The following is a 17,349-nucleotide window of genomic DNA, read 5'->3' on the forward strand; positions in this document are numbered from 1 at the left end:
GCTCAGCACGAAGGAAGACAGAGTCTATTCATTAGAGGAATTTAGAGCAGAGAGCAAGCAGAGCACAGGTAGAAGACACTTCACTCAGACTTTAGATGATTAGCACTACTGCCGTTTCCTCCTCTCAACTCCATGCCTCCGGCCACTCTCCCAGGGCTGTTTCAGGTCCTGCAGGATGCCTCAGAACCAACAGGCTTCAAAAAAAAAAAACAGACTTTACCTTTTAGAGCGATTTTGGGTTCATAGCAAAACTGAGAGTAAAGTACAGAGAGCTCCCACCTACCCCCTGTCCCCACACACGCACAGTGTCCCCCAACATCAACATCCCCACCGGAGCAGTGCATTTGCTACAGCTGATGAGCCTACACTGACATATCATTATCGCCCATGGTTTACGTTAGGGTTCACTCTTCCAACAGGCTTTCAACTCCTGGGGCAGAATACCTATCAGGGAAAAAAACTGGGGGTGCCTGGCTCCTTGTACCAAATACCCTTCTGAATTCAAGTGCCTAAGGGTCTGACAATAATCAGAGGTGGACCATATGCTCTCTGCTCTCAGCTTCCTCACTCTTCCTCACTCTTGGGCTGGTCCACTTGTATCCCTGAGGAACGGAGTTAGAGGCTAGAGCCAAAAGGGCCACAGCTCTGAAGGATGGAGCAGCGGAGAGAGGAGATGAATACTGAATTAAGGGGACCAAACTGCCTCCTCTTCTGCCACAAGCCAGGTCAGGCTCCATGGCAACCCCGCCTCCTGGACCTGCAGCTCCCCCACATCTCCAGGAGTCCTGGTTCCCACTGGACGCCAGATAGCCTGGCTAGCCCGCTCTGCCAGGACACGGTCCTGACTCACTCTTCCCTCCCCCTGCTCTTGACCCCAAAATAGGGCCTCAGACCAACACGCCCAGGATCTGGGAGCAGTCGTGAAACGGAAGCACAGTTCTAGGAGATCAGACGCTGACAAAGGGAGTGTGCCTTGCCTGGCCTTCCCTGGGTCCTGCTCCCTCCCGAACAGAGCAGATGGCTGGGGTACATGGTCACTCCATCTGCCTTAATTCTGAGCTGGAGGCAGGTGGTTAAAAAGAACAAAAAGCCGGCGGGGGGGGGTGGGCTACCAAACCAAGTAAAGTCTAAAAGGTCAAAAAGTATATATCTAATTTAAAAGAAAACATAAAAAGAAGGCTCGGGCATTATTCAGCTAGAATCCCAGTTTTGTACTTGCCGGTTGATTCTTGACTGTCTTCATCCTACCCTAACCCTGCTGTGCTCAACCATGCCCGTGTCGCAGGTAACGCAGACATGGTTCTGCCTCCTGCATCATCTACCCCACCCCTTGTTCTCCTCCCTCCAGGAGGACAATTCATCATTGCTCTACGAGTTGGTCACCTGGGACATAAGGAAAGGAAGTTGCCGTCCGCAGACCCTGAGACCCGGGACTGGAACACCAAAATGCTTCTGTGCTCATGGATGGCTTTAGTTACCCACGTTCTTTTTTCCTCCTGCTCTGGAACTGCTAGGACAGAGGTCACAAGCTCACAAAGCCTACAGGGACCAGGTAGGCAGTACAAATGTGAGATAACAGCAAAAACAGTGGCCAGCGGGCTGAAGGGGCAGCCACTGCCCAGCCCCAGCTGATTCCGGCCACATAATGGATGTGGGCTCAGCAGAGCCAAACCTTCTGATTTGAAAGATTGGGAAACAGAATTTTTTTCAAAGTGTGAAATCTCGTTTTAAAATACTGGCAAACAATAAAAATATTTTTAAACCACTGAGCCGGCCAAACAAAACACGCCTGAGTTTGTGCCTGCTGTTTTAGCTGCTCCTCTCATCATTTCTCTTCTACCTAAGGCAACACTTTGGTCCCCACCGTTCTGTTTGCAGGTGAGGGTCTAACTTCAGAGAGCTCCGGTAGTTCCAAACCCAGGACTTGTGGGCTGAGAAGTGCTGGCTCCGTGGAAGACTGCACCAGGCAGAGCTGAGCACCAGCTATGCCAATCTGCTTCGGGTGTAATCCAAGCTGCTGATTGCCATCTATAAAGCCCTGCATGGTTGCAGTTCTGGTTACCTCACAGCTCCTCTCCCCTTGGGCTGGAGTACGACCTCACTCTCCTACGTTAAGAGCTCCCGGTGAGCATTCCAGCCCGAGATCTGGGAAGCCGGAGGCTGAGTAGCTCTGGAGGAAGCACCGAGCTTCGGCAAGTCGCCTTACAGCCCCAGCTGCCAACCCAGCGGAGTGGGAGGCCTCCAGGGCACTGTGGGAGCCCCGATATTGAGGCCGTGCCTGAGGAGCGCGGAAAACGTGTTGTCCTTTGTGATGATCACAGCTTTCAGGGAAAACCTAGGAGATGCTCCCTGCTCTGCCTCAAGTCAAGCCCGGGGCTTCTGCTCAGACACTGCAGCCAGCCCAGTTTCTGTTCCCTCTGCAAGAAGCACCGAATTGGGGCCAGCGTTTTTGGCAAAGACGACTTCAGCTGAACAATGTAAAACGGAGCCGGAGTGGGTTGTGGCAGGCAAACCTCCTCGGCTTTACAACAACCAACAATGTGCTCCTGTCCCCCATGTCAGGGTGGGAGCAGGGAGAAATCCTCTTATTTTTCTCCTTCACCATCCAAGTGGCTCCTGCCATCCCATCTCCAGAGAAGCCAGGCGGGTGGGCAGCTTGCTTTCCCGGCTCCGGGGAATACAAACGGGAGCACCATGGAAACCCCCAGAGTGTGCACGACACCGCAACAGGAACAAAACTTTTTCAAGTCCAGAAACAAAATCCGGACCCTTTTATGACGGCCATGGAAGGCCCCTGGTGAGGGATGCTGGCAGGCTACTAGCCAAGAGCCTCAAACGCTGAGGACCTGGACCTCAGCCCAAAGACGGAAGGAGAGGGGAAGAAAGCGAGTCTGAAACATATTCTGATACCTCACTCCCAGCCCTGAGATGGCACCACAGGGATGGAGACACTCAGGTCTCTGAACTAGAACACCCCAGAATTCTGAGCAATACATGGCTGCTATCCTGCTTGGGCAAAAAAAGACACCAGGCAAAGGCCCAGGGACAGAAGTGGTTCCCTACACAGAAACAGTGGATTTCTGTTCTCTCCAACTTCCACAAAATGCCCAAGAAACGCCCTATGTAAGGGCACTTACCAATGTTTGGATGCTTCAAAAGTCGGCATATCCGGGCCTCACGTTCTAGTTTCTGGTGATCTAAGAGCAGAAGAGAGAAAACAAAAGCCATCAAACACCCACTCTATTTGTGGCCGCCTGGCTATTCATATGCTTTCAATTCTTAGGCACCAACTATGCCCTTTTTACAATTTGCTGAATTAATACATCACGTCACGGCAATTCTGGAGACAGGTATTAATGACAACCTTTTCCTGATGAAGTGTCTTAGGAAAGCTTCCCAAGTTAGTGAGTGGCAGATCCAGGATATGAAGCCAGGTCTTTAACTAAAACTGTAGTGCTCTTTCCACCACAGCAGGGATTTCACTGGGCCAGTGTGTCCAGAATCTCTTCCTTGTTGGAAATACTAATAATAATGGCTAAGTTTTATTGAACACCTACTACAAGACCAGATATTGTGCTAGGAGTGCTGCATACATTCTCTAATACAGTCTTCATGGCAACCCTGCAACATAATGATGCTGACAATGAAGATGGCGATGATTTGAAAATAATAATAATACTAGCTAACATTTATTGAGAGCTTACTTCTACACCAGGCAGATACATATTTAGTCTCATAACAATGCTATGAGGTTGGTAGTATTATGATGCCTGTTTTGCAGAAATCCTGCTTCTCCCCAGGATCCTCTTGGCTGTCCACTGCTGGGAGCTCTGACCTCTTGGCACTCAGGCTCTGGGGTTACTCTGCTTTGGTGAAATGACCAGAATCCAAGAGCCCACCAATCTAAGCAAGCTGTGTTTGGTCAGTTCCTTCCCCGGGAAGGCAGAGCTCCAGGAAGTAGAAAGAGAGGCTGCTACTACTCAAAGCAAGGTGGCCTAGAAGCCCTGCCCACCCTACCCCCCAGCTCTACTTGCTGAAATCCTGCCAAAGTCACCCGCTTCACAGAGTCTTCCCTGTTCCTCACGGTAGTCTGTGACTTCTCTCCCCATGACCCACCCCCATCTCCCACAGCACCTCTTATAATTCTCACATCACACATTAAATCACACATTAAATCTTTCGGTCACAAGCTTTTCAAAGGGTGGGACCTCTCTGCGTGATGCTTCCTAGAGTTCCTTCCATATCAGAGGCTTAATAACGGTTTGTCAATAACATTGACAGTAGTAGTAAAAACTATTATTTACGAAGCATTTACTATAGGCCAGGCAGAGGCACGGATTCTCTTATTTCATCCTCACAGAAACCCCGTGAAGTGGAGGATCTGATTAGTTCCACTACATTGTAAAGGAGGAAACTGAGGCTTAAAAGGTTCAAGTAACCTGGCCAAGGTCCCACAGACAGGCAGTGGATACAGGTGGTCCGAGCCTAGAGCCCTCTTTCTCATTGCTATGATGTGATGACAAGATAAAGAAAAGTGAGAGTATTAAGTAAAGACTCCAGGCTTTGCGGGGCATAGTCCAGTTCACCTCAACTTCCCCAGGTCCAGGCAGGTACCTTCCCATCCATTGCTGCCAAGCAATTCCCACCTCCCTTGGTAGGGGCTTCTGCCCATCCACCTCTACCTAAATAGCAAAGAGCCTCTGTAAAGCCTCCCATGACCCTCACAACCATCTTACCAGGCAGGTGCATTGATTATCCCATTTCACAGATGATAAAACAGGCCCAGAGAAGTTAAGTAACTTGCCTGAGATCCTACAGCAGGAAAGGGATAGAACTGTGATTTCAAGCCCAGGCCTGCCTGAGATAATGTACGGATTATAGATGAGAAGGAATTCACATTTACTGTTTCACCAACCACCCTCAGCTTTGTCCTAAACTTTCCCTCTAGGGACAGCTCTGCTTTGTGGAAGAAGGACATGGGGACAGGCAGAGATTAGTTCCTGCTGCCCAGCTAATCCATCCCAGCTGTCCAAAGATCTGGGTCAGGCCTTCCTTCCCATCCTCGAGTTCAGTATGACCACTGACCAGGATGCAGCCAGGAGAACTCCAGGTAACCCCACATTGCCTGGGATCCCTCAGGGCCAGGGACCTTCAGAAGGTAGGCAGTTGAGGAAGCAACACTAGCCCTGCCTAGTCCCCCTTCCCCCCCTGCAGGGGGCCTTGCTTCTTCCAGATCTTCCAGATCTGGCCAGAGGATGTCAGGGCAACCCCACCTTCCTTCCATCCCTGGACGTGGGATGGCAGTACCAAGCTAGTCACCCTAAAGCTGAAGACCTACCAGCCCTCTCTCTGACCACTCACCTCACACCCTCCAACCCACAACTCTCGGGCTTGGCTGCCCAGGCAAGTGCGGGAGAACAGTATCTTGCAATGCGGAGGTGGCAGCTGAGGAGAAGGCCCAGAAGATTAATGTTTATCTCCTCCCTTAAGACTCTTACTGGCTAATAGTTACAGTTCCACAACAGCAACAGCACTAAAAATACGGGTGCTCTGGCACCCGTATTATCAGTGACTCAGAGTAAGAAGGGAAGAGACACAGAGTCACACTTCCAGCTCCTTGAAGGAGGTGCCCAGGGTCCAGAGGGTCCTAGATAGTCACTTAGTTCAACCCTAACTCCAAGGAGCTGAGCCCCATGTTCTGCCCAAGGCCTGTGTCTCCTCTGAACCTCGGGTCCTTGCTCTGATCCTTAGTCATGGAGTCTGGCCATTAACACATCAGCTTTGGAGTCAGAGAGCCCCAGACTGAGTCTCAGGGCCGCCATGTTGGGTGAGTTATTAAACCCATCTGAGCCTCATTCATTCACTCAGAAAATATTTACTGAGGCCTACTATGTGACAGGCACTGCTCCAGAGGCTGGGGATATGGCAGTGAACAAAAGAGATAACAATCCCCACCCTCATCAAGCTGATATCCTGGAGGAGCTGAGGGGAAGGGACAGACAGGAACAACTGGATGGTATGTTAGATGTCGTGGTAAGTGCGATGGAGAAAAATAAAGCAGGGAAGTGGGAGAGTGGACACTTAAAATAGGTGGTCAGGGAACACCTCAGCAAGGAGGTGATGTTTGATTAGAACCCGAAGGAGGTGAGGTGAGAGAGTGAGCCAGGCACACAGCTTGGGAAAAAGTTTCCTCACTTCTAAAATGGAGGCAGCGATATTCATGGATTAAATGATGTATTTGGGTAAATGCTCAGCACAGTGCCTGGCACACAGGGAGAGCCTCCTTTCCAAAGGCCCAGTGATAAGACAGACGAGATCTCCCAGGCTGGGCTTGTGCCCATGGCCATCACCAGAGACACGAGAGTCAGGCCCACTCTCCCTCAGCCTGGGCAGTCATGGGGTCCACAGCACAGCAACTGAGCCCTCCGACCTGGCTCCATCACAGCCTCCTGTTTGGGGGTGGCCCACCTGTGTCTAGAGCCGACAGGGGAAGGTTAACAACAGGGGCTCATCAGACAGAGGACAGCCCAGGAAATGCTGCTGCCCGTGGGATCCCTGGTCTTCCTCGGCCTCAGCCTTGCTGGCTGTGGCGCCCTGCCATCCCGAAGCTCTGCTCAATGAGCCGTATGGTTTCTGCTTACCACGCTCTCCCTGACTCCTTACTCCTCGCACAGCCAGCCAGCACCCCACCTCTCCAGCTGTCGTCTCTTGTCCCTTTCCCCCCTCACTTCCGGTCCTGTTGTCCCCTCCAGGGCTGCTCCATGTCTGGGAAAAAGCAAAGGGCTCCACCCCAGCAGCAGTGGTGTTTGAGGAACAAGTAAGGTTTGCAGAGCATCTTTTCCAGATGCAAGGTCTGTCCTGTAAACTCGCATCCCCAGCCCCAAAAGGGGTAAGGCCACTGAACTGGCCTGGTCCACAGTGGTAGGTCCAGTCCTGGCTTGGCATCCCAAGGTGATTAAACATCAGCCAGTGCTCTTGTCACAAAGGCAGCCTTCTCCCTTGAGACGCCCCCTCCTTCCAGTGACCACTGAGTTTGCCATTCCTAGGGAACAGCCCAGACCTTCCAAGGCTGACCCTCTTCCCACCCACCTTTCAACTGGGCTCATCCCCACCCCCTCACACGGCCCAGCCCCCCCTTCCTGTTTGACAACGGCCACTTCCCGCTTTTGCACAGGGCCACTTCCTGCCTGCCTGTGAGCTACTGCCATGGAGAGACCCACCCCTGCCGGCCTTCAGCCCAGCTCCAACCATAGCCCTCTGCAAGGATTTCCCCTCAAGAGCAGAGGTGGCAACAGGCGCAGAAAGCAGAAGCGGCCGTTATCAAGATCCCGCTTCAGGCTTTCCTAATAGCCCACCCAGGGCAGAGCCAGGCCCTGGGACACAAGGATCCCTGGAGGCCTCACGTCTCCCGCTTTCTGCCCAAGCGCTTCAAGACTTGGTTCAGGGCACCACAAAGGCCGAATACCCTTGACAAGAAGGGCAGCAAGGAGTGACCAGATGCAGAAAAGAGGAAGCAGACAGTGAGGAGACGGTGCGTGGCAAAGGTGGGGCAGAGCCCTAGAAACACCTCTCCCTTAGGACCCCAGGGGAGATGCCCACTCCAAATTCACTTTCCTTCCCCAACAGGATCGGGGCCCAGGGAGGGTCGTCCAGATTCTCCACAGCCCTGCAGAGACACGCTGGCTGATTTAGTGACATTTCTCTAAAACCATGAATGCCAGCACCAGCTTCAACTAAGATCCTACTGCCACCTAAACATACAACCCACTGTAAGTGGGAAAGGACACAGAGCCCTGCTCTGGCTATGGGGACTCTCCCCAGGTTCCAACCTCAATGACACCCTTGACTTTTCAAAGGGTATTTCAAAGTTCTGTGCCTGTGGCCCCAACATGGGTTAGGAAAAGCTTCCCAGAGCCTATCGAGTTCAGATGCTCAATGTGGGTCTCTCCTCTTGTTGCTCTTCCAAGTGCCCCCCTCCAGGCCCCCCGTAGATATCGCTCCGAGGAGTATAAACAAGGGCAGCATAGGGATTTGGTGTCATAATCCACATTCCGCAGCTGCTTATAAACAGTCCCTGGCCTTGGGCACTGACTACTGGGCATCCCAAGCCACAGTCTCACTGACCTTACCCTGACATTGTGATGCCACATCCATTCCTCTGTGAATCTCACTCTAAAGGTGCAAAGTCCCCAGTTAACAGCAAAGTCCGTGTATCATGTAAGAGCAGGGGCCACAGCTTCTAATTCCTTCACACCCATACACCCGGGAACTAGCTGAGGGCTGTGAATACAGTGAGACGGAGCCTGAAATGTGCCCACGTGAACCCCCGGGGCTCTGTCCTTTAACCTGGTGTCCCCCCCTTCTCTTCAGTCCTAACTTGAGCAGTTTTAACTGGGTGACACAAAGACCTGAGCCCTACTTTGGTCTCTGAACCTTAAGACAAGAGAAGCTTTAACTGAGGAGGAAAAGGAGGGAGGCACCGAGAAGTGCCCCATAGTGAAAGTCTCCCAAGCCAGCTTGGACAGGGAAAATCCCCATGGGGTCACTAGCAAGCCCCAAGAAGGCAAAGCTCTGCCTCTGGACACTCTCAAGGGCCAGAACAGGGTCAGCTGCCGAGTTCTCCATGCCCCTGGCAGGGCTCTGGGTGCCTGCAGCCTTTGCCCACTGTTTTGGTGACATTTCCTTCATGGTAACCAGCCCCAAGTAAAACATCCCAGGAAGCAGCCCCTAAAAATAGCTCCTCCCAGGGCAGCAGCAAGCAGGGGGAGGGGAAAGAGAGGGAGGAGAAAAGAGGGGAGCAGATGGGAAGCTGCTGCTGCTGATAGAGCCCAGGAAGTATAGGTGGTGTTGGGGGGAAGTGGCTGGAAATATCCCCATCATAGAGCGGTCTCTACCCACAGAGGTGGTTACAGATGACAGCAAGACCTAGCCAGCCTAAAGGAGGGATTTGCTCCACTGGGCTTAGAGCTCTGGGCCTAGATGGAGAGGTACGGGGGTGATATATCAGGATTTATCACAGGAACTAAATATCCAGAATATGTGTTTTAAAGGGAAGAGTCAAAGGGTAAGTGAAGTCCATACTGCTTAAGGATGCTGGGATCTGAGCACTGGCAAAATCACTGGCATGCCTATATCTCAAAACAAACCAATCTTTTGTGTCTTGGTTTCCCCACTGGCTGTGGGACAGATCTGGCTGGCCAGGGGCAGAAGACAAAGGGCCTCTGCCGAGAGGCACTCAGAAGGTGCAAAGTGCCCATTTCTTCCTGTCACCACCCTTTTGGCACCCATGGGATCAGGCCCATGTCAGCCCGCCAAGGCTGTCCAGAGAGCAGCGAGCACAGAGATGGGGCAGAAGCCTGTCACACCCACTCCTCCCCTTCCCTGTCTCCAGCCTCAGCAGAGAATGGGGTCAGCCACTCACCTCTAGGGTTTCAGCACAGCCTCAAAGCTTGGAGCACAGCTCCTAACAAGGGACCAGAGCAAGCAGCAGGAAGAAGCAAGCAGCAGGGCTTCCCCTACTGCCACCTTGGATGGGGCCACCTTCCAACCTCCATCTCCACCCTATGATGCCAGCACCCCAAGTCACTCTGGGAAGGGGCGGGAGGGCAGGGAGGCAGGCCAGTGTTGTGCGAGCTAAGTCACACAGCTCAAAGCATGACTGTGTGATGAAACTGGCCCTTAGCACAAAGAAGGGGCCTCCAGGCTGCTTCCTCATCTACCCAGGGAGAAGGGTCAGAGGAGCTCCTTCACTTATAAACAAGTTGCCCATTTCTCTGTCAACAGAAATTGGTCTGTTTTATCCTCAGGAGGAAAGCACGGTTTTGGATCTAATATCTAATCTTCTTAAATGCTTCCTAAAGTCCCAGAGTCCCAGCATTCCCGTGCTGCATAGATTTCTCTTTCTTCTGCCCCTCCCTCATTGCTGTATCACCCTCCTCTCTCTTCATCCTTAACAGGAAAGTCTCACTTGGAGATACCACAGGGGACACAAATGTCATGGGGGCTACTCAGGCCAACACTAAGGGGGTGGAGACTTTTAGCTGGCACCACCCAGGGGGATCCTATTTCACTCCTCAGGGCCAGCTGGACCCAGAAAGGGACAGTCTTTGCCCTTCTGGTGGCCAACATGCGACAACTCCAGCCACTCAGCTTGCCACAGTCTTGGACACGAACTGACACCCCAATCTGGGGGCTCAGAAGCAGGCCTCTAATCACAGAACAGCCCATGTACACAGATGGCCACATACCGGCCAAGACACCACCTGGAGAAGGCTGGGCTAAGGTGTGTCTGGGAAATCTCAGAGATCATGGCAACAGCAACTGTCACAGCTGTCGCTGATTTTAGACAGCATTTCTTAAAAGTGTGGCTCAGGGTCTACCTGCATGAAATTCACTAAGGCACTTGTTAAAAATGCAGATTCTGAGGCTACACCCTAGACCTCCTGAAGCAGAATCTCTGTGGATAGAGCCCAGGAATGTGCATTTTTAACCAGTCTTCAAGGTGATCCTCTTGAACACTAAAATTGAAAATTGCTGCTTAGAGGAAGTCCCAACATTGCCCTATAAGGCTGTTTATGACACGGAAGGAAGATGATAAGCTGCACTGTCTTCCTATATCTCCCACCTGCTTTATTCTCCAAGCACAGGTCTTTAACCTCATCTGTCCTCCCCTACAGCTGTGTCAGGCCTACAGCCTGGCTCCATGGATGAGAAAGGGGGAACCCAAGCCAGCACCAGGGTACAAGGGATCCAGCAACTTGGCTATGAGTTTCCTGAGCGCCAAAGCCAAAAGGCAACCAGGCTGGTTACACAGTCCATTCACTCAACAAGTACAGGAGGCTCAATATGTATCAGGCACTTTGCTGTATCAATATGTATCCGGCCCCGCCCACACCAAAGTGAAAGAAACAGATATGGTTCCTTACCGTTACCCTCCCAGGTCCTGGGGAAGGGGAAAGCTTTTGCTTGCATTTAGCTTCAACAGAAATTTCTTCACATGGGGTATACCGATTAAATAAATAAATAAGCAAAGCAAGTGCTGTAACAGATTTCATAATATTGTTACCAACAGCACCTCTTAGTAAGGCTAAGTATCCCATCATAGTGAAAGCAATTGGAATTCAGATAAATGGTCCAAATAGAGAAGTTTCTTATGACGTGAACTGCTCCAAAGATAAATCCTGAACTATGTAGAGAAAAGAAAGGACCATTTGCCCTTCAACTGTAGCAATATGGGAAATGCTTTGGATATAAGCAAGAGAGTGGGATATAAAATGTTATGCTCCATGAGGTGAAAATCTATATGCATATGAATAAAGATAAGAAGAGAATATGAAGATTTAAAAATAAAAAAAGACATAAGGGCTCAGGCTTCTGGGGGAGGGGGTGCTCTTAAATCTTAAAATAACGACTTATCATTGCCATCACCTGGCCCACTAGCTCTGCATCCAAGCCTATTTTAAATGCCTCCTGCAGCCTAGCTGAGAGCTAAGCTTGGAACCACCGGCTCCCTTAAGAGCCCCAACTCTACACCTACTGCTGTTCCAAAGCAAATGGAGTGACGTTATGTGACTTCAAGTGACTCTACGTAGACAGGCCCGCAGACAACAACAGCGCTCAAGGCTCAGCCACGTGAACTCATGGCCATGGGATCCCTGGTCTTGTCGCACAGCCACCACCATGGGCCCCCGAGGCCACCATGACAAGAAACAACAGAGCAAAAGAAGGATTCCCATCCAGAGCTGACCCCCCAGAAGACCAGGTGATCTCTCCCCATGCCTCCTGGGCCACCTTACCATGGATGCCAAGGAGAACCAGCCCGATACGCTCTTTTTCACTCGGCAGCACAGAGGATCACAAACAAGAAAGATAACAGGCAGAGAGACTCAGCAAACACAGCAAGCTCCTTCAGACCCTCATGGATGACCCTGGTGGGCCCACCACATTCCCAGACACAGAAATCCAACACCTGTGGAGCCCCAGACAGACAGACAGCGACGAGTGAAACCCAGCCCCAGCCGCTGCACCTTTATAAAATATACAGCGTAAACTGAGAGGCTTCAGGGAAGCCACGGCCTTCACTCCCTAACCCCATGGGCACCAGCCTAGTGGGCACTGGCCCAACCCTCCCCAGGAGCTCACACCCCCCACGTCCACACCTACAGCACAGCCCCTGGCTGGCTCCCTCCATCTCCAAGACAACACCCTCCCACTCTCAACCTCCAAACAGTACGGGCACTTACATATTCCTGAACTCTCTTGTTGGCATCTGTGCCTATCAACCAGGACCAGACCTCTGTCCCAGAGTTAACCTGGCACACAGGCCACGCAGCAGAGCCCCAGTTTTGGCATAACCATCTCGAGAGAGGGGGAGCTGCTGCCTAAAGCATATGATCTTACACAAGAATCTTCTTGGGGAGAAAAAAAAATCAAAGAGAAATGAAACCTCATCCCACTTGGGCAGGGAAAGAAAGATATCAGCTGGGAAAGATGGGACACGGTTGAAAAAAGGTGAGGACTGGAAAGGGACATGATCACATCGGTTAGGGAAGTTCAGATGGGTAGGGAAGGAGTAGAAAATGATGGCCCAAGGCAGGCAGCTCCACAAAGTCACCACACCAGCTATCCTCATCCCAGAGTTCAGCTCCCAGCTGTCTCTCTCTCTCCCTCCCTCCCTCATCCCTGGGTCAGAGGACAGTGGTGCGATGAGGAAAGCAAAGCACTGCATCATTAACTGGAGACACCAGACACCAGCCCCATTTCTGATGCACCAGGGCTATGCTGTGTGGGCACGGGGAGGTATCCATTCTCAAACCGTCATCCCTGCCTGCGCCCTGCATCCTTGGCCAGAGGATGTCTGCCAAAGAGTCCAGCCCACCACACTGTCCCGCCTCCCCATGGAAGGAGGGCATCTGACTGCCCACATATCTCTATGGCAACCATCGCCTCCAACTCAAGGTACCCAGAGAGAAAGAAAACAAACAAATAAGTCAACTTAATAGCCAATGTAGAGGAACAGCAAGAGACAGGGGCTGGGAGGGAGACAGCAAGACAATCCCTGCTTGTGAGGATGGAGAGAGGCCCTCCCAGCCAGGAGGCAGACACAGCCCTGCTAAACAGGTCCCAGAATAACTGACATGATAGAAGCCCACTGTCATTTTATAGCTTCTCCAATGCTTAGGGACATCTACTACATCTCTTACCCCAGAGACGCCCAGGTCATTACTGGCCATGGCCCACATCTTCTCCAGGGCATCTGTCCTGGCTCCTAATATATTTATCGCATCCTATTGCCTAGTCTTAATTCCTTTCTGTAAGTCTCATAACCTTTGTCTTGGTGCTACACCCTGCAGCTCTCGATGACCTGACCCATCTACATACCTCCACAGTCACCACACCTGTTCACAGAGCACTTCACACATTGTTGGGTCTATACCTATCAGATGAGGTGAGTTTGGCAAGCACCCAATACAAGGTGCAGGGAGTGTAGGTTCAGGTGTGAGAGACAGGGCCTGACCCTCCTGGCCTCAGGTACTTGGAAGGATCTCACAAGTTAGGCCCTCAGGCCTGGGCCTTCACAGTTCTCAGATCCCGAGGCCAAGCTGCTTCCACTCCAACCAGGCCATTGAGATTTCCAGACCATGAGGCATCAGCCTCCACCCAGGACAGACTGCATCTGCTGTTGCTGCACCACCAACTTTGTAATTTGATCAAAAAAGCAATCAAGTTCATCTGGCAGGATTTGTTCCTGAGAAGCCCTCGACAGTAGCAGCCTCCCCTGATGTTTACAGATTTCCTTCCCTTGGGAGTCTGTTCTGCCGCCTGCTGGGCAGGGGGAGGCTGGATTTGTCAGAGCTGTTCACTTACTGCATTTTCATCTTAAGTTCCCACTGGGGCACAGGGATTCGGACAGCCCTGGAGTGGTTACCACTGCCCCAAACACAGACTCCAAATGACCCAAATGAAGAGCTAGCCACCCACCACTCCCCATATCCTCCACCTCCATAAAAACCAAACTCCTTTGAGCCTTCACAGACTACTCCTCCCAGCAGCAACCTACAACGCTTACATCTTCATTCTTTTCTACCTGTTCCCCATACAATTCCTTGCCTGGTTTCAAAGTTCACCCACCCTGAAATTCCAACGCTTCTCCAAGTGCTAAAACGAACAATCCCCAACTCCTGGAGCATCTTCAGAAGAATCCATAGCCCTTGGAGGCACCCTTGGGAGAGACCAAGATGGGGAATACTCACCCCGGGCAGATAATTTCTTGGTATTGATGATTTTTGCTGCATACTCCTGCGTGGAGGTTTTCTTCACACACCTGCGGACCACAGAGAAAGCACCCCTGGAGGGAGAAGGGGGAAAGAACTGGGAAACGGAGCAAACACACTTCAGGTCTGAGGACAGTGATGCTCCCAGCACTAGATCTTTAGTCAAAATCACACACACACACCAGCGTAGTACCCATCACCATCCAACATGGGGCAGAAGGATGTGGCCTCTGCAGGACACTCAACAGATGTGGGTGGAGGACCACCCTACTCCCACACCCACATCTAGTTCTGGGCGAAGCAACAGCCCTAACCTCAGGCTGTGCATCAAGCTGGTGGCAGATGCTTAAAACACACACCTGCTGCATCTCACAGACAGCCCCTGCAGTCCCGGCCTAGAGGACCCGGAGAAGGCAAGAGACCCTGCCCTCTTCTCAGCAGGAATAGTTGTGGGTAGGAGGAGAGATTAGAAAGAGGGTATAATCCTCTGAGAGAGAAATCTCCCTCAACCATGGGGGAAGGTGGGGAAAGTGAGGCTCAAATCCCCCTCACCCGGCTTCATCCCACTGCATCCTGGCTCAACTGACAGCAGGGAAAGAGAGGATCCAGTTGTGGGTCTCAGACATCAACAGCTCCCCTTCCCCATGATATTTCCCTCTACGTCTGCGCCCCCCCCCCCCGCCCAGTCCCCCACGGGAGCTTCTACACTCCAGCTCTGGAAACATCTAGGGGGGCGGGCAGGGCGGGGGCTGCAGTGGCCGGGCTCGCCGCCGCGGGTGGGGGTGGGGGGGCTGGGGCTGCTGCAGCGGCCTGCTCAGTGCGGAGGGGAAGGGGATGCTGCGGCTGCGGCGCGCGACTCTCGGGACCGCTGCAGGGATGGGGGGAGGGGACGGGGGTGCTGCAGCACTGCCCAGCAGTGGGGCTGGGTTCCTGGAAGCTGCACTAGCCGGGGGCGGGGCCGGGTACCAAACATCCCCCCACACCCGGGCACCGCAGCGGGGTTGGAGCTGCAGGGCCGGGGAGGGTCCTGAGTGCCAGGCGCGTGGGACATAGGACGGGATGCTGAATGAGCTCCTGAACTGAGTGGGAAGGGGGCAGCGAGCAGGTGGGGTCGGGATGGGGGGCGCCTGAAGGCTGCAGGAGGGGCGGGGCTGGGGGCGCCCAGGAGCGCTCCAGGGGCTGCAGTCCCGGCGGCAGCGCGGGGTGCAGCGGCCCGGGCAGCTGCTGCAGGGCTCGGAGGGCGCTGCGGGGCAGGGAGCTGGGGGCGACGGGGCCCCCGGAGGCGGCTGGCGGGAAAGGCTGGGGGTGGGGCGGGCCGAGGGGGCGCTGCAGCGGCTGGTGCAGGGCCGGGGGGCGGGGCGAGGAGCCGCATAGCGCCCGGGCGGCTGGGGCAGGGTGGGGGGGCCCCGGCGGGCGGCGGGCGAGCCGTACTTGCCGAGCTCCTCGAAGAGCTGGTAGTCGTCGGTGAAGCGGGTGCAGGTGGCGGTGGTGGCCATGCTGGCGGGCGGGCGGACGCGGCGGTGCAGCCCGCGCCGACGTCGGTGCACAGTCACCGCCGACCGGCCGAGGGAGCAAGAGGAGGAGACGGGGCTGAGCCCGGCAGCACCGCGAGACTTTACCGGGGAGAGCGAGGGAGGGAGGGACACCCCCGCGCCGCCCGCCCGCCCCGCCCCCAGCCCCGCCAGCACCACCCCCCCCGCCCGGCCCCCGGCCCGCCCCCGGGGAGGGGCCTCCCGCCGCCGGCCCCGCCCCGCCCAAGGGAGCCGCCTGGGCTGGGTCGAGCGCGCGGGAGAGCGAAGGGGAGGTGGGGGGTGGTCTCAGCCCTGGGCCGCCCGGAGGGAGCTGAAAGGTTCGCGACCTGTGGGCTTGTCTCAGGGCGGACCCTACAAGTGCTCAGAACGTGCGTGCGAGTGTGTGTGTGTGTGTTGGGAGTGTGTAGGGGTCTGGACCACCGAGTTTTCTGGTGAAGCTCCACACTCGAGTCCGGCGCACACGATGTGGAGAGAGGGCCAAGATCAAAAAGCCCGTGTCGCACTGCACACTCGGGAGACGCCCCCAGTCTGCAGAGCCAGCTCTCAGCAGCCTTCCCTCGGGAAGCTGACAGTCTAGACTGTGTAAGCATCAGGGCCATTATTAGATAAAACCCTTCAGGCACGGTTTGTTCAGGGAGACCAGGCCAGGGCGAAGGATGCAGGTGGAACTCTGCCTTCCTGCACTCCAACCTTAGAGATGAGAGAATGTTCTCTCTCCGGCCAGCTAAGAAAGGGATGAAATGGGAACCATTTAGAAAAGGCTTTGTGCGGTGTGGGCTAGAAGAGCAAGTGGAAGGAAGAAAAAAGTAGCCCCATTTTCTTGCAGGCAGCCTTTATTTTATTTTATGGCACTCATCACATTGTGTAATGATATGTTTACTGGTATGAGAGGAAGTAGAGCAAGAGCATGGCTGTCTTAAGAGTGAGTTCGGGGTCAGACTGCCTGACTTGGATTTCTGGGCAACTCACTGACCAGCTGTGTGGCATCCGGCAAGTCACTTAGTTTGTGCTTCAGTTACCTTATCTGAAAACTGGGAAGAGTAATAGTAACTAACTACCTCACAGAGTTTTGAGTATTAAATGGACTAAATCACGTAAAGTACTTAGAACAGTACCTGGTACCTAAGTAGAAGAGTGTTAGCTATCTGTTTAATATTTGCCTTCCCACTAAATTGTAACAGGGCAGGGCTTCTGCCTGTTTTGTTCACCACTCTTTACTCAGCCCCAGACACTTAGTAAATATTTGTGGAATGAAGGGACTCCTTGGGGCCCTGGCTCCTGTCGCCAATGTCAGAGGATGGTAGGACGGAGGCTCACAACTGTCTCGGCAGAGGAGAAACAGGCCGGGCAGGTTCCTGACCTGCCCGGGCAGCTGTACCCCAAGTCAGAGGCCAGCCCCTACTGGGCAGGGCGGAGCTCAGCCAACTGCTGCAGCTCAGTCTTGATTACAGCAGGACGCCCACTGGGAGTTGGGCCTCCATTGTCAGCAGGCTGGCTCGCCCGGAGAAGGCAGCTGAGAGGCTGAGAGGCGTCCCAGCCTCCCA

General features: G+C 53.5%; 1 protein-coding gene across 16 annotated transcripts in view; it reads right to left on the reverse strand.

The window, feature by feature from the left end:
* Positions 1 to 15,866, reverse strand: part of CAMK2G (calcium/calmodulin dependent protein kinase II gamma) — a 54,149-nt gene extending 38,283 nt beyond the window's left edge. For all 16 annotated transcript variants that reach the window (XM_082673286.1, XM_082673280.1, XM_082673283.1 and 13 more), the window contains exons 1-3: positions 15,705 to 15,866; positions 14,253 to 14,347; positions 3,138 to 3,197 (exon numbers count right to left, since the gene is read on the reverse strand). In XM_082673286.1, the coding sequence (XP_082529412.1) occupies positions 3,138 to 3,197; positions 14,253 to 14,347; positions 15,705 to 15,769 (220 nt within the window). In that variant the 5' untranslated portion in view covers positions 15,770 to 15,866. The remainder of the gene's footprint in view (positions 1 to 3,137; positions 3,198 to 14,252; positions 14,348 to 15,704) is intronic.
* Positions 15,867 to 17,349: the final 1,483 nt, after the last annotated feature.

This window comes from Grampus griseus (assembly GCF_964374135.1).
Source record: "Grampus griseus genome assembly, chromosome: 16".
In the NCBI taxonomy this organism is placed as follows: domain Eukaryota; kingdom Metazoa; phylum Chordata; class Mammalia; order Artiodactyla; family Delphinidae; genus Grampus; species Grampus griseus.